This window comes from Toxorhynchites rutilus, chromosome 3 (assembly GCF_029784135.1).
Source record: "Toxorhynchites rutilus septentrionalis strain SRP chromosome 3, ASM2978413v1, whole genome shotgun sequence".
NCBI classification, from domain to species: Eukaryota; Metazoa; Arthropoda; class Insecta; order Diptera; family Culicidae; genus Toxorhynchites; species Toxorhynchites rutilus.
In genome coordinates this window covers 9,889,044-9,916,845 of record NC_073746.1, presented here as the reverse complement: position 1 = coordinate 9,916,845, position 27,802 = coordinate 9,889,044, and the positions used below count along the sequence as shown (strand labels likewise).

Genomic DNA, 27,802 nt, shown 5'->3' with positions numbered 1-27,802 from the left:
AAAGCATTTGATACCTGTGACAGAAATATTTTGATACGACGACTTAGTGAGTTGGGTGTGAAAGGTCGGTCTATGCTATGGTTTCGGAGCTTCCTAGAACGACGATCTCAATTTGTGCAAGATAAAAATGTGAGATGTACGATGCGAAATGTGGATTATGGCGTGGTTCAAGGTAGCACTCTAGGGCCTACTTTGTTTGATTGTTATGTGAACAATTTGAAGGACCTACTCCTCCGAGGTGCTCTGTTCATGTATGCGGATGATAATTTATGTTGGCGAATCATACGAACTTCTTCAAAGTGCGATTAATGAAGATCTTTGCAGTCTAAGAGTGTGGATGAATCGACACAAGCTCACTGTGAATATCTCTAAAACAAAATACATGCTATTCAATATTCCAAAAGAGGTTAATCTGAATATTTTCTACGACGGTAATATAATTGATCGAGCGGATGTTTTCAAGTACTTAGGGGTATAGCTTGATAGTGAACTAAAGTGGTCTGAGCATACTCGTAGACTAGGTGCTAAATTGGCACAGGTAGCAGGTGTGTTCAGAAGAATCTGCGATTTGCTTCCAACCAGTACGAAACGAAACCTGCACTTTTCACTGTTCCATTGTCATTTAGCCTATGGAATACTGATCTGGGGTACAGCCAATAAATCAGCAATGAAATCTCTTCAAGTGATTCAAAACAAAGCTAATAAAAATCTCTTCGGGTATTCTTGGAGAACGTCAACTCCGTTCATACAAAACACCAATTGTTATTGGTAGAAAATGTCTACAAAGTCAGCGCGTGTACCCATATACAGCAGATAGTACTAGAAGCGGTCCACACAAACACTCATCTAGAAAGGGCCTCCGATCAGCACCAGCACCACACCAGAAGCGGGACAAACTTAAGTATCAGCAGAAGCAATACAAGAAGATTCGGCCAGAATTCGGTTTTGAAAAAATCTATTACGTTCTATAACAACCTTAGCGACAATTTGAAATCCCGTAATGTATGTTCGTTCAAAAAACAGTTAAAAACAAGTCTGTTGTCAGAGCAGTTTCCGAATGTTTGAGTATTATTTTTGTTTTTGTCAATTTCGAGCTCAATTGTATGGTTTTGTTAAAATGTATATGTACCTTATTTATTGATTAATGTTTTGAATTTAAAAATGCCAAAATATTGTTAGTTAAACTAGCCAGTCTTTAAGAGCCGAAGGCTCATAGACAAGTATTGTTGAATAAATAAACTGAATAAATAAATAAAATAAATTTTTTTTTTTCCTTTAATTTGGCTTCAAACCATATATAACCTCAAATTTTAACTCCCATCCCCTATTTTTAATCACAATTTTAGTATGTTTGTATAAACAATATTCAAATAATTTAACCGTCGCTCGTTCTTCAAACAGAATGATTTATTTACGTTGTTAAATGACAGATGGCGCAAGTAACCTCAATTCGTCTAAAGCCAGGAGCATCGTCGGCGGATTTTAAACTGTTTTGAATAAGCTCAATGGATTGTTGAAATTCTTTGAAAATCTCGCATCAATCTTGATAGTTTTATCAGCCAGCTGGAGAGCACGTGTGTAGATTCAATGCGCAAGCGTTGCTGGAATCATGGCAGGCGAATGCACAGTAACGCGAGAAATTGTGATTCGAAGAGGGTGTATTCGATTCGAGTACTGTCGTTGTACAACTATTTGTGCCGATTTCAGATGTCATCATTTTATTGTCTTCTTCTTTTTAAATGGATCTAATGTTCCTAGAGGAACTTTGCCTTCTCAACGTAGTATTACTTACTTGCGTCACTTTTATTAGTACTGAGTTGAGAGTTGAGATTTCTATGCCAAATAACACGCCTTGAATGCATTCTGAGTGGCAAGCTCTAGAATACGCGTGACCACAGTGCAAGTCGGAGGAAATTTCTTTGAAGAAAAATTACCTCGACCAGAACGGGAAACGAACCCGAACCCCCGGCATGTTAGGTGTGACGCTAACCACTCGGCCACGGGAGCACTCCATCATTTTATTATATTTTCTGTATCAAACATGTTAAATATGTTATTTGCAAGTGATTGAAAAATCTTGAACGAGAATTGGGTCTGAAAATAATTTAATATTATAATTACGAGTTCTGGTAGCAGTACTAGGAAATTCATAGTAAAAGAAATTTGTAAAGGGTCAAAATTAATCAATGGATAGTTCTGCGATTGAACCCATGGACGTTCGCCTAGTAAAAAAAACGTAATTGTTTGAAATTATCTACAACAAAAACCACTACAACCACTTTGGGCGAGACGAAGTTTGCAGGGTCAGCTAGTAAATGAATAAAAATAGTAAGCAATAATTTTTGTTTTTTTTATTAGCTGTATGCAGAACTACTCAATATAAGTAACGAAATTTGTGTCTAAAATAATAATGTCAGTGTATAATTCGATTGAATGTAATTGCCCAAATCTGCAAATCAAAAGAAAGACAAAATGTTAGAAGCACAAATTTGTAACAATAGAAAAAAAAACAGATAAATGTATACGAAGGAAGGACGGATAGAAAGGACCAAATAGCTAGAAAGTATAACATATAAACAAAATCTCGTAGACGGGCCTTCTAACATTTTGAATTTAAATGCCATAAATCTTTGGGGTTTATATGGGTTTTATATGTTATATGTTCGATTGAACAACTGGAGAAAAAGTATCGCAACAAGAATTCAAAAGGCGCTATGAGAATTTTTGTATCCATTGCTAAGGTCGTTTCTAAGACACTTTTTGATAGCATTCATTAGCGTGTGCTGAGCGAATACTTTCGCTTTACAATGCCAACAAAACAAAATCCGAAAACCGATTGGCACCCACATTTATAGACTCTATTTGAAAAGCGTATAACAATGTATCGGCTCAAGGATGAAATTGCTGAAAATTTGAAGGCAAAGTTTAACAAAACCATGTATGAACATCATACAATTCAGAGGATTATGAGAAAAACTTTTAATTATTTCTTTTGTTGTATTGATACGACTTCAACAACCCATAAATAAGATAAATAAGTTCAAAATGAGAACAAACCTTTATTTTATTTTTTTTCCTTAATTTTTTGATAGAGATTTTTATACAGATTTTTTTTTTGCTAAAAATACAGATATACAGATTTTTTACAAAAAAATTTACAGAATTAAATGTGGCAACCCTGTCCGGAACAGCTCAGTTTGCTGAAATGAAATCGAATGAAAGTTTCCCATGAAAGCAGCGATAGTCTTTTCGAGAGGAGGCGATCTGGCTTAGTGGTTCACATCCGTACTCTCACGCTATAGGTCACGAGTTCAATTCTCACTCCCGACATTCTTCCTTCGGACTGGAAGTAAACCTGTGATCCGAGTGACGAGCCAGCCAAAAATAATTCAAAGTCACTATAATACAGAATAAAAAAATTGTCCTTTTGCATGAGAAATTAAACTTTCAATTGAAATTGCTCTGACTGAAGAGAATGGATAACTTTTTTTAAAATAATTTTCATCGTTTAGTTTAGTAGGGTAGGACGGGGCTAGTTGGTCATTTTTGAGTAAATTTGGCTATAATTTTGTAGTACGAAGTTTTGCGTTAGAATGTTATGTACCACAATGAAGCTTACCTTTTACCCTTTCAATGAAAAATAACCAGAGAATCAATTATTTGACATTTTTTTTTAATTTAACGTCTTTATATTACACGGGGTAAGTTGGTCAATAATAGGCATTTTTTTGAGCAAATAATACACGTATTGCCATTCGCGTTGACGGCGGAATGGTGTCGACATCTGGATACGACATTAGTTTGTATGAGGGCAACTATTCTCTATCAGATTAGTCGGCCCTAATGCAGTTTAAAATTGCAAAAATTTGTATGATTTTTTTTTCTTGGCGTTATTTACCTACTAGAAGTATGTTGGTCTGGCCCTAATTTAAACTATTGTCTATGAATTTTCAGATTTTCCCACCAAAACATACCATAATAATATAAAATTATCTTTAGACACAATTTTTGCATGATATTTTTTCACTACTTGCAAACAAAAGTGATTTTCTTTTATATAGGGTACTAATTTAATTTGGAAAAAATAATTTTCATTCAAAATTTTTATTTTAAAAGTGTGTTCATTTCTTCTGTAAACCCATATTGTCATGCCTATTTCCCCACTTCGTAATACGAAGCTCACTTTTGAAAAAAATCACCTGGCATCCCTGCGACGCACAACCGCTTGCATTATTGCTTGCATTTGTTTTGATGGCATTTGTACCGTTCGCCCCAAAGTATATAGAAATAGCCTCCAGGTATGCTACATTACTCAATGCATTATTGTGAGTTCTGATATTCAATGTGAGTGTTCATTCTATTTCATGAAAATTTTACAGCAAAAAATAGGAATATGACAATTATATTGAAAGTGGTTTGTGTTGTGGTTGACTTGTTTCAAATACACTGGGTTTAGCAGTAAAACATATGCTTTCTATATTTGTTTATAGCTTGCGTAATGAAACACGGTATACCTGAAAATGTTATATGCGTTGCTCTAAAACGAGCAATTTGTGTGACCAACTAGCCCCTCTATATATAAAAAATAATATTCATGAAAATTCAATAAAAATAAAAGCGATTTCCATTAACACTCAAAGCTAATATGTACAATAAACCTTTGTTTTAAGTTTGAGTCTATTTTTTTCATGATTATTAACCAGTTTTAGAACACATTTTATAAGGCGCAAACCGTGAATATTTTTTGGCAAAATCAGCACCATGTCCGTATTGTTTAACCTACTTAATGAAAAGTTTTTCCAATTTGCTTATTTTTTTGTATCAGCAATTCGCTATTTTTCATCCATAGATCGCTAATTTTTTGGACGCTCAGATTCCAAGATATCGTCACTGACCAACTTACCCCTATGACCAACTAGCCCCGCCCTACCCTAATTGACAACTCTTGGTTATTATAGAATATCTACGCCTACGTAACCATCAGTGATAGAGATTTCAGCCTCTCTTCGTCCTCACACGTTTTATTGTTTACAACATGAAACATCGGACTACTTGCGCTTTCAACAACACAACAATGAAAGCCTAGTAATATTTCTAATAATAATTCTATTTTCCTGAAAGACGATAGTGTATCGATGAGATAACATTTTCTCAGTTCAATACGGCTTTGTTACTGCTGAAATGGCTTATGCACGTAAAGTGAAATAAACGAACAGGATAATAGGGAACATTGCTTTGGTTTCCTTTTTTAAATCTATTTTCCTGTGCGCCTAGATGCTCGAACCTTTTGAGCTCAAGCTCAAATCACGTGTAATCATGTGAATGTTCCGATGAAAATTGAAAAGATTTTTTAAAAGTCGGCATCTGACATCTCACTAGATGTACTTTTTTCCACACCAATTTTTTTTTCACGAATTGTTCGGAAAGGCAAAAGCGTCATCAAACTTACGTTTCTGACAAAGTTTCCCCTTCTCATTAAGCAATTACACAAAAATGGGATCTTCAATAACCTGATACCCTTCACAGTTCCCTCGGCAACAACACTAACAGCAAAATAAACATAACATGTTGCAATCAAAAGTACGTAACTCCAAACGTAGTTCAGGAGAGGGTTTGAATGCGCGTAATTCTACTTCCAAACATATGATGTTGTAATCCCTCTCAATTTCGTGTAATTGATTGCTTGTTCGCTGGTTCGGTCTGCGTGCACAACTGGAACAGAGGGATGCTTATGTTGTTGTGAAGACAAACAAAGCAACACAAAAAGACGCGATTGGGAGAATCGCGCACAAATGTGTGCGTTGAGGATCAGGGCGAGTAGAAAAAATATCCTGCAGCTGACGGCAGAACCGGAGGATGGATACAGCGCATGAGCTGCACTTCAGAAATGCCCTTCGGGAATGAACAGTGTTAATCTGGAGCGAAGATAAAAATGTCATACAGTGGAATCCCGATTATCCGCGAGCGGATGACCCACGGTGCGGATTAAGTGCGATTCACATACAACATCCACGTCACGTTCACGTTCCGTCCCGTCACGTTGCGTCAATTATTCTTCCAAGCAGTTCTTATGCAAACATTCATATACACCGGCAACGGCAACTTCGACTTGCCGTTGCTGGTGTATGTGAATGCTTCAATAAGAATTGCATGGAAGAATAATTCTCGCGTAACTTTTGAAAAGGTCCAATGTAACATTTTCGTCAACTCGAGAAAAACGAAGTTGAAGACCCGAACATTAATCTGCGAAGTGTATTGAAAGGTATCGATCTCTATCGCTACTTTCACCACTAGCAGTCAAGAATAACTCTGAAAAACCAATCGTAACTGTTGTTCAGTGATTTGAGCTCAAATTTGAAGCCTAGGAACGAAAAATGTTACATTGGACGTTTTGACTGCCGCGTTTGCACATTGGACATATTACGTTGCACGATGCGAATCTGAAACTAACTACTAAACAGCAATTCAAATATCAGCATTTCGTTCTAAAGACATATTATTGTTGTTATCACTCGTTGAATTGCACTGAAATCGCTAACAACGCCTGTAAGAAACAAAAACCCAAAACGACCGAAGTACGACTTTGTGTTGTTTTGACTGCTTTGTTACTTCGGACGTTCCGAGCGTCGGAGGAAAGTGGCGTTCGAAGTAACAGCCGAGTGCTTAAAATACGAATCTGCACATTGGATATTTTTTGTATCGGCGATAAAAAGATGAAGAAGATAGATACATGAACGATTGTTTTTGTAATGCATTCAATGATTGAAAACTAAGAGCGTGCATCCATTAACTCGATTTGTTTACTTTTGTTACATAGGACCTTTTCAAAAGTTAAGCGAGAATTGATGCAACGTGACGTGACGGAACGTGAACGTGACGTGGATGTTGTATGTGAATCGCGCTTTATGCGCGATAGCGAGTTCCATAGTAAATCCATAGGCCTTCCCGGAATTAGTTTCATGCACTTGTGTTTGTGTCATGGCTTTCACATTATCTGACCACTGGTGTACAGAACCTTGTAGATGGATAGTTTAATGATTTCTGTATTGATAAAACATAGTTTTCATGCTGAAATATTTTTTTTTCATGCTTCGAACTCATTTTTAGTCCTTTATTGCGATTTTCGTTATTCGCGATTAGCTAGCCAGACTATTCCGCGGATAATAAGGGTTCTATTGTACAGATTTTCCTTTTTTTTGAATAGTAGTTTGATTTTTAAATGTAATATATGAAATTCATCATTGAAGGTTGAAAATCGATACAGGTCGGACTCAATTATCCGGAGACTCGATTATCCGGAATTTTAGACTCGATTATTTTTGATTTTCGGAAATTTTGAATAATTTTTATAATAATTCTATATTGAATAGCTAATATGGGTATCAAATGAAAGGGCTTGACTAGTAGAATGCAGTTATTTATGAAGAATGCAAATCCAAGATGACGGCCACTACAACATGGCGGATTAAATATTTTCTCAGAACCCCAACAATATGGATATCAAATGAAAGGGCTTGACTAGTAGAACATGTAATCCCAAAATGGCCGCCATCACAAGATGATGAAACAACTGACTGTGGATAATTTTAATAATAATTTTCTTCGGAATATTTTCATGATGTACTGTATTCTATTAGTCAAATAATTTCATTTGATACCGATATTAAGGAGATTGCAAAATACATAGTCGAACATTTAGTAGCGGCGACATGTTTGAATTTATGTTGTTCATTATGTTTCGTGTTCTCCAAGTCAAATCATTCAGCCATTTTTTAACGACGGCCAAATTGAATTTTTCAAGATCATGGAATACGCAGTTTGATGATGACAGTAGAATTAAATGTATGTTCGAAATTTCAGATCAATCATTCGACAGGAACGGGGTAAATTTTCTGTTAATGTGGGATAACTGATACATGCCTGTCCCTTTGGCATGCTCGGATTTCGGATTTAACGTAATTCACGAGTCGATGTCTGTCACAAGAGTGTATTTCTCTTACCAACTAACTTACGAGCTAAGTTCGCATATGATATTACATGTTTATTTATTATCATTATTGTTGTCTACACCAAGCGTCGAGCGGGGCGGTATGTTATTGTTGTTAGTTGTTGGAGGTCGTATACAGGGAAGTTTGGCGTGCCATAATAGCGTTCAGCCGATGTTATGAAATTAGTTCTTCTTCTTCTTCAATGGCACTAACGTTCCTAGGGGAACTTCGCCGTCTCAACGTAGTATTACTTGCGTCATTTTTATTAGTACTTAGTTGAGATTTCTATGCCAAATAACACGCCTTGAATGCATTCTGAGTGGCAAGCTCTAGAATACGCGTGATCACAGTGCATGTCGGAGGAAATTTCTTTGACGAAAAATTCCCCCGACCAGAACGGGAATCGAACCCGAACACCCGGCATGTTAGTTATGACGCTAACTACTCGGCCACGGGAGCACTAGTTGAAAAATGAAAATTGAAATGATTATTGAAGTGAAATTAGTTGGTTTGGGGGATTTCCGTAAGGAAATCAAAAGTTGCTGACGAATGTAAATGTTGTTAGATATGGTATGCGGAAAAGTGGTTATGGGAAATAAGTAAGAATGCGGAATTGAGGATGAGAAATAATGAGGGTCAGGATGTTTTGTGTTTAATTGGAATTGAGGTTAGTTAGTATGCTACACAACCCTACACATACATAGGAACAGATCAAGCTGAATGAAACCATTTAAAAAGTAATTAGTTTTTTGGGGACTGCGGCCATCTTGGAATTGGATTTTTCATTATCTGCTATGTTCTACTAGTCGAGAACTTCCTTTTGATACCCATATTGATGAGGTTTTGACAAAAAATGTATGGCGCTATCTTGAGGTGGCGGCCATTTTTGGTTTACATTTTTCATAAATACCTGTATTCTGCTAGTCAATCCCTTTCATTTGATATACATATTGATGAGGTTCTGCGAAAATTTGTGATGGCGATTTTGTAGCGGTCGCCATCTTTGATTTACATTTTCCATAAAAAATTGTGTTCTGCTGGTCAAGCTCTTTCATTTGATACCCATATTGATGGGGTTTTGGGAAAACCCTATTGATGGGGTTCTGAGAAAATATGTAATCCGCCAGTTTGTAGCGGCCGTCATCTTGGATTTGAATTTTTCATAAATAACTGTACTCTACTAGTCAAGCTCTTTCATTTGATACCCATATTGATGGGGTTTTGGGAAAACCCATATTGATAGGATTTTGAGAAAATATGTCCATAATCCGCCATTTTTTAGCGGTCGCCATCTTGGATTTTCAAGATCATGGAATACGCAGTTTTATAATGATACCAGAGATAAAGATGTGTTCCAAATTTCAGATCAAACGGTCAACAGGAAGGGGATTAAATTTCTATTAATGTGGTACAGCGCTACAGACAAAGTTACAAAGTTACAAAGTCACAAACATACAAACGGGTCAACCTAGATAAAATTGTTTAATAAATAAGTGCAAATCATAATTATATTACGTTTACCGAGAGAAAATTCGTTTTTTTTGACTCGATAATCCGGAGGATTAGATTATCCGGAGTGAAAAAAAAAATTAATTCTCCGGATAATCGAGTCCGACCTGTACTTGCCTTTTATTTTTTGAAAATTATTTTATGTAAATGTTGGTCACGATTACGTTTAGAATATCCATACTTTTTCGAGCATATTGACTGCTATCCTACCGATAACATGCATGATGTTTTCTTCTGGTGTCTTTTAGACGATTTTTTTTGTTAGTTTACGATGTTGCTAGTTTTTAAAATTTGTGTTGCTAGTTTAAGTTAGTTTAAGTACTAATGTTGGCTAATAGAAAGAAATACGGGGCATTATAAATTCTTCACTATGCTCAAGATTGGAAAAAATGCTGTTCAAAAAAGACGGGTGGGTAATGTCGGGGACATAACTGGAGTGACGTAGGACTATACAAAGGGGACAGCTTTTGTTAAATATATATTTTAAATAATTTGTTTTTTTTTCTTCTCCTACGTGAATACCTACCTATCTACCTGAAAAATGGATTAGTTTACTGTTTACTCTTTATGAACATGTTGATGGTTCTGAAAAGAACCTTTGGTGTTGTGTTTTTGTTATCACTCGATATTCCTATCTTGTTCGGTTAAACCTTCCTGTTTAGCTATTGCGTTTGCCACTCGCCACAGCTTTCACAGTTGGAAATTTTTTCCCATCCAGCTTGTGACATGTTGTTCAGTAAATTAAATTTAATGCGACGTGACGGAGAAACACTTTGCCACTAACTGAAACTAATTGTTGCCTTGATGAGCGCCGAACCGAAGCTGCTCTGTTCTTGATGCGGGTTTTCTGATTGTCGTGAGCAGCTTTGCAAGCCAACTCGAGCACTCCGACGGCCGAAACTCTATAATCGCTGTTAGGTATACTGGTGCTCCGGCACGGCACCACACGGGTTTACGGTTTGAAAGAAAATAAGATATTTTTTGGGGTCCGCGTGTTGTATACTCTAGCGGTACACACTCACAGGATGGAGACAAATCGGCATCAGCCAGAGGGGCGAGTCCAATGAGACGAACGAATGAGCGTTAAAAGGGAGCGATGGCAAAGTTTAAAGCCTCTTAAAAACAAAGAAAGAAAGAAAGAAAAATACATTCATTACGATTTGTTCGCTCGTTGGATTCACATGCAGGCTAAAAAGGGTCCTTTTCAGGATCACAAAATTATCTTCAATCTAAAGAGTTTATTGTTTTGTTATCACTCGATCTCCCCATCTTGTTCGGCTAAACCTTCCTGTTTAGCGATTTGTTGCCACTCGCCACAGCTTTCACAGTTGGAAAATTTCTTCCCATCCAGTTTTGTGACATGTTGTACAGTAAATTACATTCAATGCGACGTGCCGAAGCGCCACTCAGTGTCGCATTGGAGGCGGTTTAAACCTGTAATTGAACATTTGCGATGACAGTGGTACAGTGTCGACTTTCAATGTGGGGTCATAATTTGGATCTCTATGTTTACAAAAATGTCCAACTAAATAAGTCGCATTACATGTCCGTCCAATTAGCTAAATGTCGAACTAATAGTAAATTACTGTACTTTCAATCTGGAAACAATTTAAGAATTCGTGAAAATGGAATAATCAGGAAAGTAATAAAACCCCAACTATCAATAAGCTCAGAACAACTGCCAAATTCACATACTCATCAGATCCTGGCAAACAAATTATGAAAAAATCAATTTGTGTTTTATTATTATTTTGGATATTATTTTAGAAAGCATTGAACTGTATTTCGTAAACTCTTTTTTGAAAGGTTTAATGGCCCTGATAAGTGCCGTGTTTTATGGAATGGTTCCAATTTAGAAAACTTAGTACTCGTGGTTTTGAAAAAAAACCATTTCGAACGCCCTCGATGCCGCCTTGTTCTGGATTTGCCACCAAAGCAGTTTGTATAAAGAACAAACTTTTTTCTTCTGCTACCTGATGCCGTTTTGCGATTGCGTTTGCCACTCGCCACTCGCTGCAACTGCCTGTTGTCTTGATGTCCACCGAACCAAATGTGTTCTGTTCCGAATGCGGGTTTTCTTATCGTCGCGAGCAGCGAACAGCTAACTCGATTACTTCGGCGGCCGAAACTATATAACGCCGGCTAGGTGGACTGGTGCACTGGTACTAACGCGCTTGGCCTAGCTACCCTTGCGGGGAACTTCAGATCAACACGGTTCGAGCGGGATTTTGTCTTTCCCTTCACTTTTCCTCCTTTACCATGTCCAGACATGGCTGCTGGGTTGGTTTGTTGATGTGTTGTGATGCGAACCGATGTGGTGTACGGTTTGAATGAGAATGATCGTTACGGCAGCGGAGCGGAGATTTTTAAGCTGACTGGCTGGCTCGAGAATTACGCATGTGTGAGACTGCGACCAATGTTTCGCTCATTTTTTTCTTTTTCCTTTCCAATCGCGCTTCATTCTATTTCGCTGCTGCTCTGGTTGCCCGTTTTGTTCGGTACGATTTGAGGAGCACAAAATGGACCAATCAAAAATGGGCACATAGTGCATTTTGACAATGCTTGATATTTCACAATTATTCAATTATTTATCTCAAGAAAAACGAAATGTTATTCGTTATGATAGATGCGTAGATATATTTCCTATCAATTGATGCAAAAACCTTTGCGATCTATTGAGAAATGTTCGAGTTATAAGCGTTCCAAATCTTGCATTTTTTCCTACTTGTTCAGTGCCTAGATTTCCATTTCACCCCCTATATCTTCCGGTTAGACGTAGTCCTATGTCAAAACAGTTATTTTTTATTCCATTTAATTAGGGATCTGATGAAAATAAACTACAGATGATAAATGAACGTGCCATAAAAAAAGTCAAAAAAATTTAGTTTGCTTTCAGTAGGACGTTTAATCAATTTCACCCCGGATGACGGTACGAAAATATCTAAACTTTCTACTCATCCGAATTCAGTACCGGGTATCAAGGAGTAATGTTTGGTTGAAGTTTGCATTCAATAATATTTTCATGTTATTTTATAGCGATATTTTATAGTTTGACCATCTATGATTCTTGTATACAACATTATAGTAATTTCAAGCCGTCCTTTTCGTGCATTGGAAACAGGCCTCAATTTTCAGCCATGCATTCGTCAATTGTATTTTTTGAACAAATTATACGCTGACTTTTGAGGACGATCAGACGGATTACTGCATTGAACTATCCAAATAATCAAATTAATTTTCACTTACATTGTTTCCTGATTGGTGCCCGATACCTTGCAGGAGGAATCCACCGCAACACTGTGTCGCATTGCCTTCATCAGCGGGTCAGTCTTTTTCATGCTCCCTGTAAGAGAAAGACGCATGTTTGATAACAATTTGTCCGTTAGTGATTCCTACCAGTAATAAAATGGATTGACCATGACTTGGGAAACAGCAGAGCGCCCTCAGAATACTCTGCTGGCGTTGCCTGTTGTTTCTTTGCATCGCGAATATTCTTGATGTAGTCGAGGAGATGGATTTTTCCTCACTGAACATTTGAGCTGTGTAATACGACCATGGTTACTGAATCCGGACGAGAGAACTTTTCACACTATACATGTAAACATGGTGAGAAAAATCGAGTGTAGTTGCTATTCATCAGATTTTCTTTTATTTGATTGGGTAAGTTTGAACTAAATGAAACTAGATGCTTGTACAATTTTTTACATTGTTGGCTCTCGATATTGAATTTATCTTGTATAAACGTTCCAAATATTGAGCCAGTGAACCAGGGAAGGATACACGATATGTTGTAGTGATCTTTTTGGAGTTTTAGTGTATGACGAATTTCATGCAAACTCGTCTTACGAGTTGACAGCACCATCTCAGATAGTAGTGAAACGTTGTGGGTGTAAAGACATGGGTCATTTAAGCAACTTTGCATACTTGAAATATTCGAAAAATAATTAGACTACTTTTTGGTGAAAGCCAATTTATTTTTCTTAATTTTTAACAAAATTTTTTAACTTAAAAACTATGATACCTACAAAATTCATATTAAACGATGAAATGTAGGAAATTAAATTTTCGCAAAAAATTACCAAAAAAATTTCGCTGACAAAAAAGTTATTTTAAAAATGAAAATTCATTTTTCTCAAAAACGTATTTTTTTAAATTCCCAGATATATATATGAAAAGCCATTAAAATTTCCAACAAGTCGTCCATACATCGGAATATGGGCACTTTTACAGGGAAAAAGTTTTTCGAACAACAACTTTTTCATGTTTTCTTTGAAAAAACTAATTTTGTTTAGAGTAAAGATAGCGATATAGTGTTTTCTACAAAGTTTTAGATCTTGTTGAAATATAAACTTTTGTCGAAGACGTCAACTTTCTATCTTTTATAGTTTTTGAATATAAGTCATTTTTGTTTGAAGGCTCTTGAAAAAAATAATGTTCCGTTCGTAACATTTTTGTGTGTAAATTCTTACGTTTGACATGTTCTTGACATATTTCTAAATAGAGAAAAGTTAGCAGAGCATTTGAAATGCGATAATTTATACAAAAAAAAAATGTTACGAATTGAACATTAATAGCTTTTCTCTATTTGGAAACATGTCAAGAACATGTCAAACGTAAGAATTTACACACAAAAATGTTACGAACGGAACATTATTTTTTTCAAGAGCCTTCAAACAAAAATGACTTATATTCAAAAACTATAAAAGATAGAAAGTTGACGTCTTCGACAAAAGTTCACATTTTAATAAGATCTAAATCTTTGTCGAATACACTATATCGCTATCTTGACTTTAAACAATATTAGGAATAGTTATATTTCTTTCAAAGAAAATATAAAAAAAATGTTGTTCGAAAAACTTTTTCCCTGTAAAAATGCCCATATTCCGATGTATGGACGACTTGTTGGAAATTCGAGGGGCTATTCATATATATATTTTTGGGAATTTAAAAAAAACGTTTTTGAGAAAAATGAATTTAAGAATAACTTTTTTGTCAGCGAAATTTTTTTCCAGTTTTATTTTTTTGGTATTTTGTCGTAAAAATTTAAACAATTTCTTACATTTCATTATTTGACATGCATTTTGTAGGCATCATAGTTTTTAAGTTATAAATTTTTATTAAAATTTAAGAAAAAAAATTGGCTTTTTCCGAAAAGTAGTCTAATTATTTTCCGAATATTTCAAGTATGCAAAGTTGCTTAAATGACCCATGTCTTTAAACCCACAACGTTTCACTGCTATCTGAGATAGTGCTGCCAACGGCCAGTCGAGTTGGCATGAAATTCGTCATATGTATTTTTAATAATTAATAATTTATTGAAATGTTGAACATGGGGCTGACTGATCATTTTATAATTCAATGCTCAATCATGTGCTACCAAGTGAACAGAACTCTCAGGTCCAACCCAGTCTCGTTTTTTAATTGCAATGCTCCCAACGATATTCAACATGAATATATTAACAACATAACTTTGCCAGAGAACAGATGGACATCTCGTCATTGAATACAATTGATCATTTTTGCAACGAATTTCGTCATTTTCACATTGAGAATAATTTGCCAATATTTGACCACAATTGAAGTTTTAGATCTATTCACGGATTATAACTATAAATTGAACATGAAAAACATACTGCAGTTCTTCAATAGCAATGAGAAAAATAAAAAAAACTGAAACAGAACAAACAAACACATTATTCTAAATGCTCGTTATCGCAAGCGTATATAAATACATCCATTAATAGTAAAATGCAAATATAACCATCTCGTTATCACTTTCATGATAAATGGCCGCAACGCCATCCCTATCGCACCATGTGCTGTTTAGAGAAATGACAAATTATATCAAAACAAACAATTCACTGCCACCAGCAACCAGCACCCGGAGGGCTTCTAAAATACTAACCCATCACACATCGCAGTTCATAAAATGGATCGGACCGGCGAAAAAAGCACCAAATTATAAAGATACAATCAGTGCTATTCACGGGTGACATTTGAATTTGCCGCGTTCTGCTCCCCGGACAGCCAGCCTACAGAACACCCGAGAAAGTGCCATCGCGAAAGATCATGCGCGCGTTTTGCATTACGTTGTACATATATATACCTGTGGATGTTATCTCAGCGGGTCGGATGCTGCGTTCCCAGGCTCTCCAATGGAGCAATTAAATTAACGGACAAGACAACGAAACGTAAGGTCGTTTTCCCTTCTCCCCATTCTGAGACCCCCCACAACACCGACACGGACGGCGCATTTGTCCCGAAGGGGACACATTTATTACCACGCGTGATTTAATTTTTGTTTGCGCTTTTCGCACGTTTTCTGGCCGGGAATCCGTCGTGGCGAAGATATCGAATGTTTCGAACGTTTTGACTCGAATGTCGAATTAAATTTATTTACAAGAAGATTTGTGTTTAATTCCCCACACCTACCTGTGGATGCTTTCTCCCGCAGCGCGACCAAGCTGCTAACGATGCGAGCTCGGTGCGCATTATTACGAATTCCTAATTTCTTTATGTCGGCTTCGCTGTAGTACAGGATGTCCTCCACTCCGTTGAAGGATTTGAATTTATCTGAAAAATAAGGGCAGACAATATAAAACTAATATAGTGAATCATTTACCCATTTTAATTAAATAAAAACGATCCTCAATGCTCAAGCAGTTGTTATCACTGTTTCTCTGCTAGAAAGTCTATAATGTTTTTTCTTCGGTTAAACATAATTAATATTGTTTTTTTTGCATTTATAAACAGAATACAGCACTTCACTTCTTCCTTTCTCTTCAGCCAATCTCAATTTCGATTGTGTGTATTCACTACGCATACTGAGACATCGATTCATCACGATTGAGACTGCCCATTTAATTACCATTTGAAGGGGCTATATGTCACTTTCAGTTTCACAGTCGCTACTTTCAATTGAAATTTACATTCGATTTCATTTCTCCAAACTGGATTTTCCCGGGCCGTCCTTCAAAAAAAAAGGGGAATTAAAAGAGGCATATGAGGGTTAAGTTAAAAACTCCTTCTTTCGATATTAGAACTTTTACATTTTCATTTGACGATTTGATAATATCGTTTTCGTGTGAAGAATGAAAGAAATGGACGCGAAAAGAGACTGTACGAAGGTGGAGTGATATTCTCTCAATTGAGCGTGATGAGAATGTAGCACTATTTTCAGCCTGCATGAGTTTGCATGAGAGTGAAAGGCGATAGGCTCATGTTTGACTGACGATGTGTCAATTGAAGTGAAATTGTATTTCAAATTGGTTTTCATCACTGGAGCAACTATGAATGGACAGCTTCATAAGGTGGAGTGTTGTCAGATGTTGTAGTTTGGCCGTCTATTCGATCACACGAGGGTCTCGCCAAATTTTGGCCTGACTTAGACGGCTGCCATTACAGTCGGAATGTCGTATATAATATATATATATGGTAGAAGCAGAAAAATATTGTTTTTTTGAAAAAAGTATAAATCCACCAAATTGTCCAGATTTTCGTCATATCGAAAAAGTCAGGTGGGTAATGTCGGAGACATAACCGGAGAGCAGGGTCCGACATGTTCAAAGAGGAAACATGAAAATTGACTCTCTACTCAGTCGCTTCGCTTCGAGTAGGACTTGCGCATTCGCCGTCAACACGACTTGTTTATCAGTCATCCTTGCTTCGATTCTGACGAATTTCATGCCAACTCGACTGGCCGTTGGCAGCACCATTTCATATAGCAGTGAAACGTTGTGGGTGTTAAAAAGTGGGTCATTTAAGCAACTTTTCATACTTGAAAAATTCGAAAAATTATTAGACTACTTTTTGGAAAAAGCAAAATTTTTTTTCTTAATTTTTTACAAAAACTTATAACTTAAAAACTATGATACCTAAAAAATTCTTGTCAAAGGATGAAATGTAGGACATTGTTTAAACGTTTACAAAAAAAAACCAAAAATATTTTGAAAAAAAATTTCGCTGTCAAAAAAGTTATTTAAAAAATTTATATTATTTTTTCTCAAAAAAATATTTATTTAAAATTTGCAAAAAATATATATATGAATAGCCCTTATAATTTCCAACAGGTCGTCCATACATCGGAATATGGGCACTTTTACAGGGGAAAAGTTTTTCGAACAACAACTTCTTCAAATTTTCTTTGATAAAAACACAACTTATCCTAATTTTGTTTAAAGCCAAGATAGCTATATAATGTATTCGACAATATTTTAGATCTTGTTAACATATAAACTTTTGGCGAAGACATCAACTTTCTATCTTTTTTATTTTTAGGAATATAAGTCATTTTTGTATGAAGAATCCTCGAAAAAATAATGTTTAGCACGTAACATTTTTTTTTGTGTGTAAATTCTCACGTTTGACATGTTCTTGACATGTTTCTAAATAGAGAAAAGTTAGCAGAGCATTTAAAATGCGATAATTTATACATAAAAATGTAACGAATTGAACATTAATAGCATGTTTTCAAAGAAAACCATGAAAAAGTTGTTGTTCGAAAAACTTTTTCCCTGTTAATGTGCCCATCGTCCGATGTATGGAAAAATTGTTGGAAATTTTAAGGGCTATTTATATCTACTTTTTTAGAATTTTAAAAATTAAAAAAAATGAATTTTAATTTTCAATTTTTTTACGATGAAATTTTTTCCAAACAATTCTTGATAATTTTTAATGAAAACCCAATGAGGTACATATAGAGGTGGAGCAGTAGGCGAAGTAGATCTGTATTGGCAAGCAAAATATCGTGTCGTAATTATTTGCAATCAATATGGAATGTATATGGAAGAAACAAAACAATGTTGAAAGTACTCACGATTGCATGATAATTTGAGCCAAAATTATAATGAAATCATTTACTGTTTGTTTTTTAACAGATGACAATTGTATCGTGGCTTATTTCGATTACTTATGTGGTAAAAAGGTCTAGAGAGAAGTCGTTTGCTTACTTCTCGAAAGCAGTAACATTTTCGGTGAAATTTTGAATAATTAGCGATTATTCTCTCACAACATATACTCCGACACTGAGAGTCTTCGAAACATCAACTTCATAACGTTAAAATAATGAAACTCCGTTTGTTTCTATGAACGTGGGGAGTGAAAATGACACATGGAAATATCACTTTTATCCGTAATTTTCGACGTAATTTCATAAATATTCACTGCACGCTATCACATTCGCCTCATATTGAGCGAGAACTCTAAAAAAATGTACGTTTTTCATTAATAAATTACTTCCTGAAAATAGCATTTTCACATGGATGCGGTGAGTAATCGAAGATAAACACAACGACTGACGTCACTATTTGAGAAATAGTTATGGCAGCGCATGCTATGTCGCTCGAAACTCTACCATCTTCATTACCTTTTTTCCAGGACATTGATGAAAACCTAAGTAATTTCCTACATTTCATTCTCTACTAACTTTTTGTAGATCTTATAGTTTCTAAATTAAGATTTTCGAAAAAAAAACTCAAACTTTGAGTTTGAGTTTGAAAAAACTCAAAATATAAAACAAAAGCTTGCAAACAAATCTATCAGACCTACAAAATTTTAGTCAAAGAGTGGAATGTGGGAAATTATTTTGGTTTTCATTAAAAATTACCAAAGAATTTTTATTAAAAATTAAAACAACAAGTTTTCCACACATCGAACGATGAGCACATTAACAGGCGAAAAAGTTTTTCGAACAACAACTTTTTAATTTTTTTTTTTGAAAAAATGTTTAATGTTCAATTCGTAACATTTTTATGTATAAATTATCGCAATTTATATGCTCTGTTAACTTTTCTCTATCTGGAAACATGTCAAGAACATATCAAACGTGAGAATTTTCACACAAAAATGTTACGAGCAAAACAATTCTTTTCAGGAATCTTCACCCAAAAATGACTTATATTCCAAAAACTATAACAGATGGAAAGTTACCGTCTTCCACAAAAGTTCACATTTTAATGAGATCTAAAACTTTGTCGAATACATTATATCGCTTTGACTTTGACTCTTGACTTTAAACAAAATTAGGATTAGTTGTATTTTTCTCAAAGAAAATATAAAAAAGTTGTTGTTAGAAAAAATTTTTCCCTGTAAAAGTTCCTATCTTCCGATGTACGAACGACTTGTTGTAAATTTTAAGGGCTATTCATATATATATTTTTGAGAATTTAAAAAAAAAACGTTTTTGAGAAAAATGAAATTTAATTTTTTAAATAATTTTTCTTCAGCGAATTTTTTTTTCCAAAAATTTTTTGGTAAATTTAAACAATTTCCTACATTTCATCCTTTGACATGAATTCTGTAGGTATCATAGTTTTGAAGTTATAAATTTTTGTAAAAATTTAAGAAAAAAAAGTTTGGTTTTTTTCCAAAAAATTGTCTAATTATTTTTCGAATATTTCAAGTATGCAAAGTTGCTTAAATGACCCATGTGGAGACGATCTGGCGTAGTGGTAACATCCATACCTCTCACGCAGAGATCACGAGTTCAATTCTCACTCCTGACATTCTTCCAAAAATGGAAGTAAAAGTGACGAACCAGCCGAAATGTGTTGAAAGTCTATAATAGAGAAAAAAAAAAAATAAATGACCCATGTCTTCACACCCACAACGTTTCACTACTATCTGAGATGGTGCTGCCAACGGCCAGTCGAGTTGGCATAAAATTCGTCATATGGAGATTTTGGGGCACAATAAATGTTTTTATGGTGGTTTGACACTCCTTTCTCCTCTCTAAAGAGGAGGAGGGGAGAGTGCTGAACAACTCGAGAACTAATCAAACAAATGGAATCAAACTTAGCATATAGATGTTTTAGAGATCGATAAAGTCTCTATGGTGGTTCGAGACTCCTCCCTCCTCTCTAAGGGGAAGCTACCATACAAATGAAACACAAATTTCTGCATAACTCGAAAACTAATCAATGAAATGGAGCCAAATTTGGCATGTAAAGTTTCTATTATAAGAAATGTTTCTATGATGGTATGGCACCCCTCCCTCCTCTGAAATGGAGAGGGGGTCCCGTAAAATAATACACATATTTCAACCAAACATATTCCAACCAAACATGACAATTGATTTTTTTAGAGGGGTAGATTAGAAAATCAATCAATGAACAGTTCTGCGATCAGACATATGAACGTCCGCTTAGTAAAAAAACGTGAATGTGATAACGAAAAATAAATTTTGGGCAGGACGAAGTTTGCCGGGTCAGCTATATATAAATGAAGAAGTTAGTGTTAATAAATTTTATAAACCCTATTGTGTTTTTTGACATTGTGTATTGTGTTTTTTTTACATTATCACAACTTGTGTGACCAAATCAGTTTTAGTACACTTTTTGTAACGGACTAATTTTCGCGAAAATCTGCAGAACTTATTTGAAATATTCATACACCTCGAGAGACTTTCTATAAGGAATGTTTTACAATTCTCTGAGTTTAATTATTTTCACCCTCACTTGAGAGTGGAGCGATAATACAATAAATAAAGTTTCAACACAAAATATTTACGTAAGGGAAAACTTCCCGAAAGACAACTCACCTAAATATTCCACCAGATCCATCCTCGTCAGCCATTCCAGGGTGTCCATGTGTGGACAGGAAGTGATAACCATCGGCGCATTTTTCTTTCTCCGGTGCAGCGAACCAAATTTGTGGCTCCAGGATATACCTTCGAAAGAGGAAAACACACTTTGAGGTCTGAATGTGGGACGGGACATCGGCACTGCTATGGTAATCTCGAGCACACTGTGTGAGGTCAAATCAATTAAGCTTTAATTGGTGTCTTAACTGGATGAAGTGCGCCCGCTAATCAACTACATTCCACGATGGAAAAAATCACTAAAACACTTCGAGTCAACGGTCCGTAATTCGGTCAGAGTGATACAACACAGGCGGAGAACGAAAAAAAAAAATCAAAATTAAAATCGCGATCTGTAATTTACCCCGGTCCGATCGAAACTGCAAGTCTCGGCAAATCTGTAGCCACGCCGCGGCCGATGGAACGGTTTCGTTAACGCATACGATACGAGCGGGCATGGTCAGTAAAAAAAAATCACCCGGCTAACCGTTGAGGCTCTCTTGTGGGTTGTAAAGTGGTTGCGTTATAACGCCGGTGCCTAATCAACACATGGGCAAAAGCGCAAAAGCAAAACAAAACAAAAAATATGTGAGCCTGTAATGGTTTAACGGGAGAAGCCACGATCGCGAGGAGATCACTTACAGCTCTCTCGCTCGTCTTTCTTATCGGTCTTTTTTCCTTCTCAGCCCTGATTTTACGATATGTGCTATCAAACGTTGGAGATAAGCGATAGAGGTTTACGATCTCCGCGGGTTAGGATAAAGCAATGAGTGGTGATTAAGGCATTATCGTCTCGGTTTTATTGGCTGCTGATTGAATTGCTCGATTCCTTCGCAAATCTGTTTCAACTGTATCAAATTAATTAAGTTGCAGCCATTATGATACCGAGGTTTATAGACAGGATGCCGTGTTACTGCACAGTGAATGACTCACTGCACTTGTTAATATAAATATGCATTCGTTAGCAGCGCAGTAGGACTCCGGTTCACATCAGCTCAGTGCGGTGGCAGAGCTCTGAAACGACGAAGTTAGCTCTAGTGAGCCGTATCATAAATATCGATAAGCGAGACAGTTCTGGGTGATAATGTCCATAGTTGCATCAATTAGTCGGTAGCGGGACATTCCGGACAGTGACTGGCTGTAGCAATTTCACAACCTAGTTCATTAAAGAAACATGCGACAGAAACTGAAGCGACTGATAAAAATGCAACTATAATAATAAAACATGACATGATTCTAGCGTAAACTATGAATATATCATTCACGAAGTTGGTCGAATGTTTAGACGGATGTCGATTTTCGATGTGTTAGGAACACACCAAACCTTTGCTCGCGATAAACATTGAACAAATTCCACCAATTTCCGTTCAAAAACCCGCACTACAGCTTTGCATTTTATATTTTGAGTTTATTTTTATTTTCCTTCCCTTCGAAAGCCTGACCAATTTGCGAGTTCCACTATTCCATCCTGTCCGAGAAGAGAGAGGACGAAACAAGAGCAGCGAGTAAGCGCACAGATTTCTGTGTATATAAATAAGCAATTTAATTTATGATTATTATTAATTCATTCATTTTCAGTGCATCGATCGAAGTGGCAAATTTACTGTCGACGGAGTGGCGGACAAGTTTCACTCGGCACTTGGTCCAGTAGGAGACGAACGGTGATACACCGTGGACTCACTGACTGACTGACTGCTGCCTGGACATTATAATGGCGAGCTGCATTGATCGGAAATGGGATTCTGATGAGTTAATCAAAGGTCAATTTAAATTAATGACTGCCTGTTTTTGGGTGCGAGGCATCAAACGAATCGGGACGAACCAGCGAACTGGAAAATAAAAAGTTTGCAGTTTTGCAAGGATACAGCAACATGCATTACGTCATCTACGATTCATTTGTACAGGAAAACATGAGTAAAAAAAGTGGTTCTGCTCCCGTTTGCATTCAAGTTCTACCGGATGCCGATTCTTACCAAGGTATTTATAAATATTCCAGTTTGCCGCTGAGATTCAGCTGGAAATCTATGTGGCAACAACCATCCATCTCGATTAAACGTGAGAGCTGACTCAATCTCACGAAGAATGCTATCATTTCCGCCAGTTTTGCGTTGGAATTTATTTGTTGAAAACAGTGTTGTAAACGGTCACCATTTTTGTGACAGGACAGTATGTGCTCCTTGCCCGAAAGTTACGGCTCAATATGTACTGTGAACGTTATCAAGAATGTATTGATCGTACAGTCACATCAGAAATAAATGTACAGCCGCAAACACGACCTTCAGAAAGCGATGAAAATATGCTATATGGATGCAAACTGCTCTCGGAAGCAGTTTTAACTTGTTGAAATTTCTATGAAAATTTATACTCAATGTCATTTGCGTAATTGAAACTCGTACTACTGCCTCTTACTTAACTTACTTCTTACTTAACACATTTTCGGATGTTTTCACTAAAATTGATCTTTATAATATCAAATATTTATGTGCACCCGTGGCCGAGTGGTTAGCGTCCCACACTATCATGCCGGGTGTTCGGGTTCGATTCCCGTTCTGGTTGGGGGATTTTTCGTCAAAGAAAATTCTTCCGGCTTGCACTGTGATCACGCGTATTCTAGAGCTTGCCACTTTAGAGTACATTCAAGGCGTGCTATTCGGCATAGAAATCTCAACCAAGTATTAATGAACGACGCTAGTTAATGAATACGTTGAGACGGCAAAAGTTCCACAGGGAACGTTAACGCCATTCAAGAAGAAGAAGAATATCAAATATTTGTGAGACATTTTCGTTTAACATTTTTTCACAATCTGCGATTAACCATGTTTGGTTTGGTTTTTATCGATTGTGTAATGGATCAGAGTGTTTACTGGAACATCCTGAAGGGAAATATGAAGCAAAGTATCAACAAAATGGGATGGAATCGAGGATTCAAGTTCCCAGAGGACCCAGAGCTCAAGACATATAAAGTTCACACATGGTTACATTACAATCGCTCAAAAGTGATTGATACTCCTCCAGAATATTCCGACATCAATACCAGTAAATTCCGTCATTAGTATGGGAAGCCATACTAATGATGGAATTCGGAAATTGATCAACGCCTTCGAAATCGAGTTGAAATTTCAACCAGCGTACTAATATGTGTTTGAGTCAATTTTCATACATAAGCATATTCATTCGCCATTTTTAGAGAAATAAAAACTATTATTCTGAAAACAGATAGCAAACCTTTTAACTCTCGTATGACGCTATGACTTTTTCCAAATAGAATGTTCCGAAAGCTTGTTTTCGACTTTTAAATAAAGGGAAAAAAGATATTCATGGTGGAGTACGACTACGACGAGTCACTGTATGTTTTCATCCGCAAAATCTCCTAGGCCCTCTTTTCGCCGATAATACCATTCAACTGGACAGATTATTTCATTGAAAATTTGCATGGTTACGCTTGTGGGCAAAAACAAAAAAAAAGCGTTTTCCCAACACTAATGGTGTTGGTGATTACGTCTGCTATGCAAACATGGACAATTTAGTGAAAGTTTTTTTTTCGAGAATTTCACAAAAAAATATATAGCTATCTCACCACAAATTGAGAGTCTAAGTCTCTTTTTATAAAAAAAATGTTTTGGAGACAGAAATTTAGCAAAATGAATGTGTCCGGCATCTTCGAAAGAATAAAAATGAGTTGGGAAAGACAGACACTTGGAGGGGAAGATGGACACATGGGGTGTAAAAGATGGAAACTAACTGAAAAGTTATATCTTGAAAATCGAGTTGATGTTCTCAATGTGTTTTGGAGGTCTGCATAATTGGTTCGAAGGGTGTGTGGATCACAGTGCAATGAATTGTCGATGAGGTTCATCAAATCGAACCAAAATGGAACTAAAGGGTGTGTCACATCAAATTGCATCACGGAAAAAACGCTGTAGAAATTCGCCCAGTAGACCGATCCTTTTGAAAATTTTAGACAGTAAAATAAAAACTATTAAACAACTTTTAGCATTTTCTTTTTATTCATACTTCGAGCCCAAGCCCGTATGCTCGCACCTTCCTCTTTACCCCGTCCATAAGGTTTTTTACAACGTCAGGTTGTAGTTTTTTTTTTAACAGAAATCCATTTCCTCTTGAAGTCCGCCTCCGATTCGACAACTTTTGGGTTCTTCCGGAGGGCCTGCTTCATAATCGCCCAATATTTCTCTAAGCTCCGGCGCATTGGGCGGGTTCATTTCCTTTGGCACGAAGGTGACCCCGTTGGCTTCGTACCACTCCAACACGTCCTTTGAATAGTGGTACGAAGCGAGATTCGGCCAGAAGATGGTCGGGCCCTCGTGCTGCTTCAATAGCGGTAGTAAGCGCTTCTGTAGGCACTCCTTAAGGTAAACCTGCCCGTTTACCGTGCCGGTCATCACGAAGGGGGCGCTCCGTTTCCGCAAGAGCAGATCGCTTGCCACACCATGTACTTTTTGGCAAACTTGGATAGTTTTTGCTTGCGAATCTCCTCCGGAACGCTGAATTTGTCCTCTGCGGAGAAGAACAACAGGCCCGGCAGCTGACGAAAGTCCGCTTTGACGTAGGTTTCGTCGTCCATTACCAGGCAATGCGGCTTCGTCAGCATTTCGGTGTACAGCTTGTACAGAACTTCTCGGATCACGTCTAAACTGCTTAACTACGCGCTTGTGATCTTTTTCACTGACGGAGCATCCATTTTTGCCGTTCTTCACCTTCCGGTCGATGGTTAGGTTCTCGAAGTATCGTTTTAGTACTCTGCTGACCGTGGATTGGACGATTCCCAGCATCTTACCGATGTCCCGATGTGACAACTCCGGATTCTCGAAATGAGTGCACAGGATTAGTTCACGACGCTCTTTTTCGTTCGACGACATTTTTCCAAATTTACGAAAAATTTACAGTGAAGCATGGCCAACGTGATCTATACACTCTTATCTGATTATAAGCGAAAGCTGAAGATATAATTCCTAAAAATTAAATTTCTACAGCGTTTTTTTCCGTGATGCAATTTGATGTGACACACCCTTTAGTATAGAACTAGTATAAACGAAACAACTTTAGTAGCTTTAGTGTGTTAATTTGTAATGGAGGACGATTGTTTCTAAATGGGTTCTCTCGGTTACCTTCTCAGGTTTCCCAAAAGATAATCATCCGTCGCAGCAATTGGGGTTAAGGCAGTATTCCAGTCTAGAAATTTGAAAGTGAAAGAAAATTAAAATTTTTTCACGATATCTCATGTTCTACTGAACCGATTCATGTCGGATTTATAAAAATACACTTTGATTGCATCTTCTTATTTTTAGAGGCGAATGAACTGAAAAGTTTAAAGCCTCTTTAATCCAACATCATCATCATTCTTATCGCATAAACCATAAAACAATGATATTCATATATTAAATTTTACTAATTTAAAAAATCGGGAAAAGCGTTTTGCCGCATTTTTTTTTCTTCAAACGGCCGCCATATCGTCAAAAAACATGTTTTTGACTTGTCCGATGCTCATGCGTAGTCTTCAAAGCTCGGATCACCGAAACTTACACAATGAGAATGATTTGCTACTCCCAAGCGTCATTCAGTATGTTCTTTGTGCAATTTAGCTGGTTCAGGTCAATCACGGAGAGCAACTATGAATTGTACAGTTTACCCAAGCTCAAGCTCAATATGTTTTGGAGGACTGCAAATAGGGCCTAAACATGATTGAACAAAAGTGGTGTGACTGAGTGAAATCACCTAGTAGGGCCATGTAATCTGTCCATTTTTTTCTGTCTAAATTAGTTTGCCATCTGGTCACGGTATCTGAATCCGAAGATTGATCACCACACGTCTCGTGTTGGCTTTGGACGATGGTTTTTCCCAGTTATTGGCATTAGCGTCTTACGCTATTTTTTTTGGTAGCCTGAATCTCATTGGAAGCCTTTTTCTTCTTTAGAGTATCAATATACTGGTCGGATGTTGTATCTGTTGCTTTCTCACCTTGACGTCTTCTCTTGGTAACTCGTAAGGTAACCGTTTTTGGCAATGGCAACATAGCCGACGGTGCTACTTGAAACAACGGATCAGGCCCGTGACAAGGTCTAGTTTTCTCGATAAATGCTAAGTTTATAGTGTGGGAGGAATGTCCGTCGATAATAAGTAAGACTGGGTTCTCTTCGGATGGACGCACTTTCTCTACAAAGTTGGTCAAACCAGTTGTTACGGCTCGGCATGGACCAAGTAATCGGATACAAAAAAAGTCACATCGAATTTTTCACACTTTATTCACACAAAAACACACACTTCACACTGCATAGAATATCCTGGAAAAAACAAGAGCATTTAGTGAAGTGTATACATAAGTATATTTATTTATTTATTTACACCGTCTTCGCTTAATTCGTACAGACTGATTGAATATTTCTTATTTTATCTCCTAATTCTACTAATAAATTCATGTTTCGACATTGTTAGATCAAAATCTTCCCCTACTTCATTGAACACGCGGAGACACGAGTCGAAAGGACTATTATGACCGTAGTTAGTTCTGTGGGAAGGGATAGCCAATAACGGTGAGTAACGTAGTCGTCTGGGAGGAACGTAAAACGGAATTCGTTCGAGCAGGGCGGGACAATCAATATTACCTTGCACTAAGTCGAATACGAACAATCGTCGCTGATTTGTACGTCTGGCAGACAAAGTCTCTAAACTAATAAGCTGACATCGATCTGAATAATGTGGTAGATTCTCTGGA

General features: G+C 36.7%; 1 protein-coding gene and 1 long non-coding RNA gene across 8 annotated transcripts in view; one reads left to right on the top strand and one right to left on the bottom strand.

Annotated features, from left to right (window-relative positions):
* LOC129774904 (breast cancer anti-estrogen resistance protein 3 homolog) overlaps positions 1 to 27,802 on the bottom strand; it is a 141,886-nt gene that overhangs the window by 92,777 nt on the left and 21,307 nt on the right. For 2 of the 6 annotated variants that reach the window (XM_055778964.1, XM_055778963.1), the window contains exons 3-5: positions 21,034 to 21,162; positions 15,930 to 16,070; positions 12,744 to 12,840 (exon numbers count right to left, since the gene is read on the bottom strand). In XM_055778964.1, coding sequence (XP_055634939.1) covers positions 12,744 to 12,840; positions 15,930 to 16,070; positions 21,034 to 21,162 — 367 coding nt within the window. Of the gene's footprint in view, positions 1 to 12,743; positions 12,841 to 15,929; positions 16,071 to 21,033; positions 21,484 to 27,802 lie in introns of those variants that run through there. The other 4 variants (XM_055778960.1, XM_055778962.1, XM_055778961.1 and 1 more) reach the window with 4 other exon arrangements.
* LOC129774906 (uncharacterized) lies at positions 22,044 to 23,491 on the top strand. 2 transcript variants are annotated; one of them, XR_008742808.1, is made up of 3 exons: positions 22,044 to 22,313; positions 22,509 to 22,577; positions 22,651 to 23,491. It is a non-coding gene; the product is annotated as an uncharacterized LOC129774906 (long non-coding RNA). The 2 variants fall into 2 exon arrangements; XR_008742807.1 differs by having other exon boundaries at positions 22,509 to 22,597.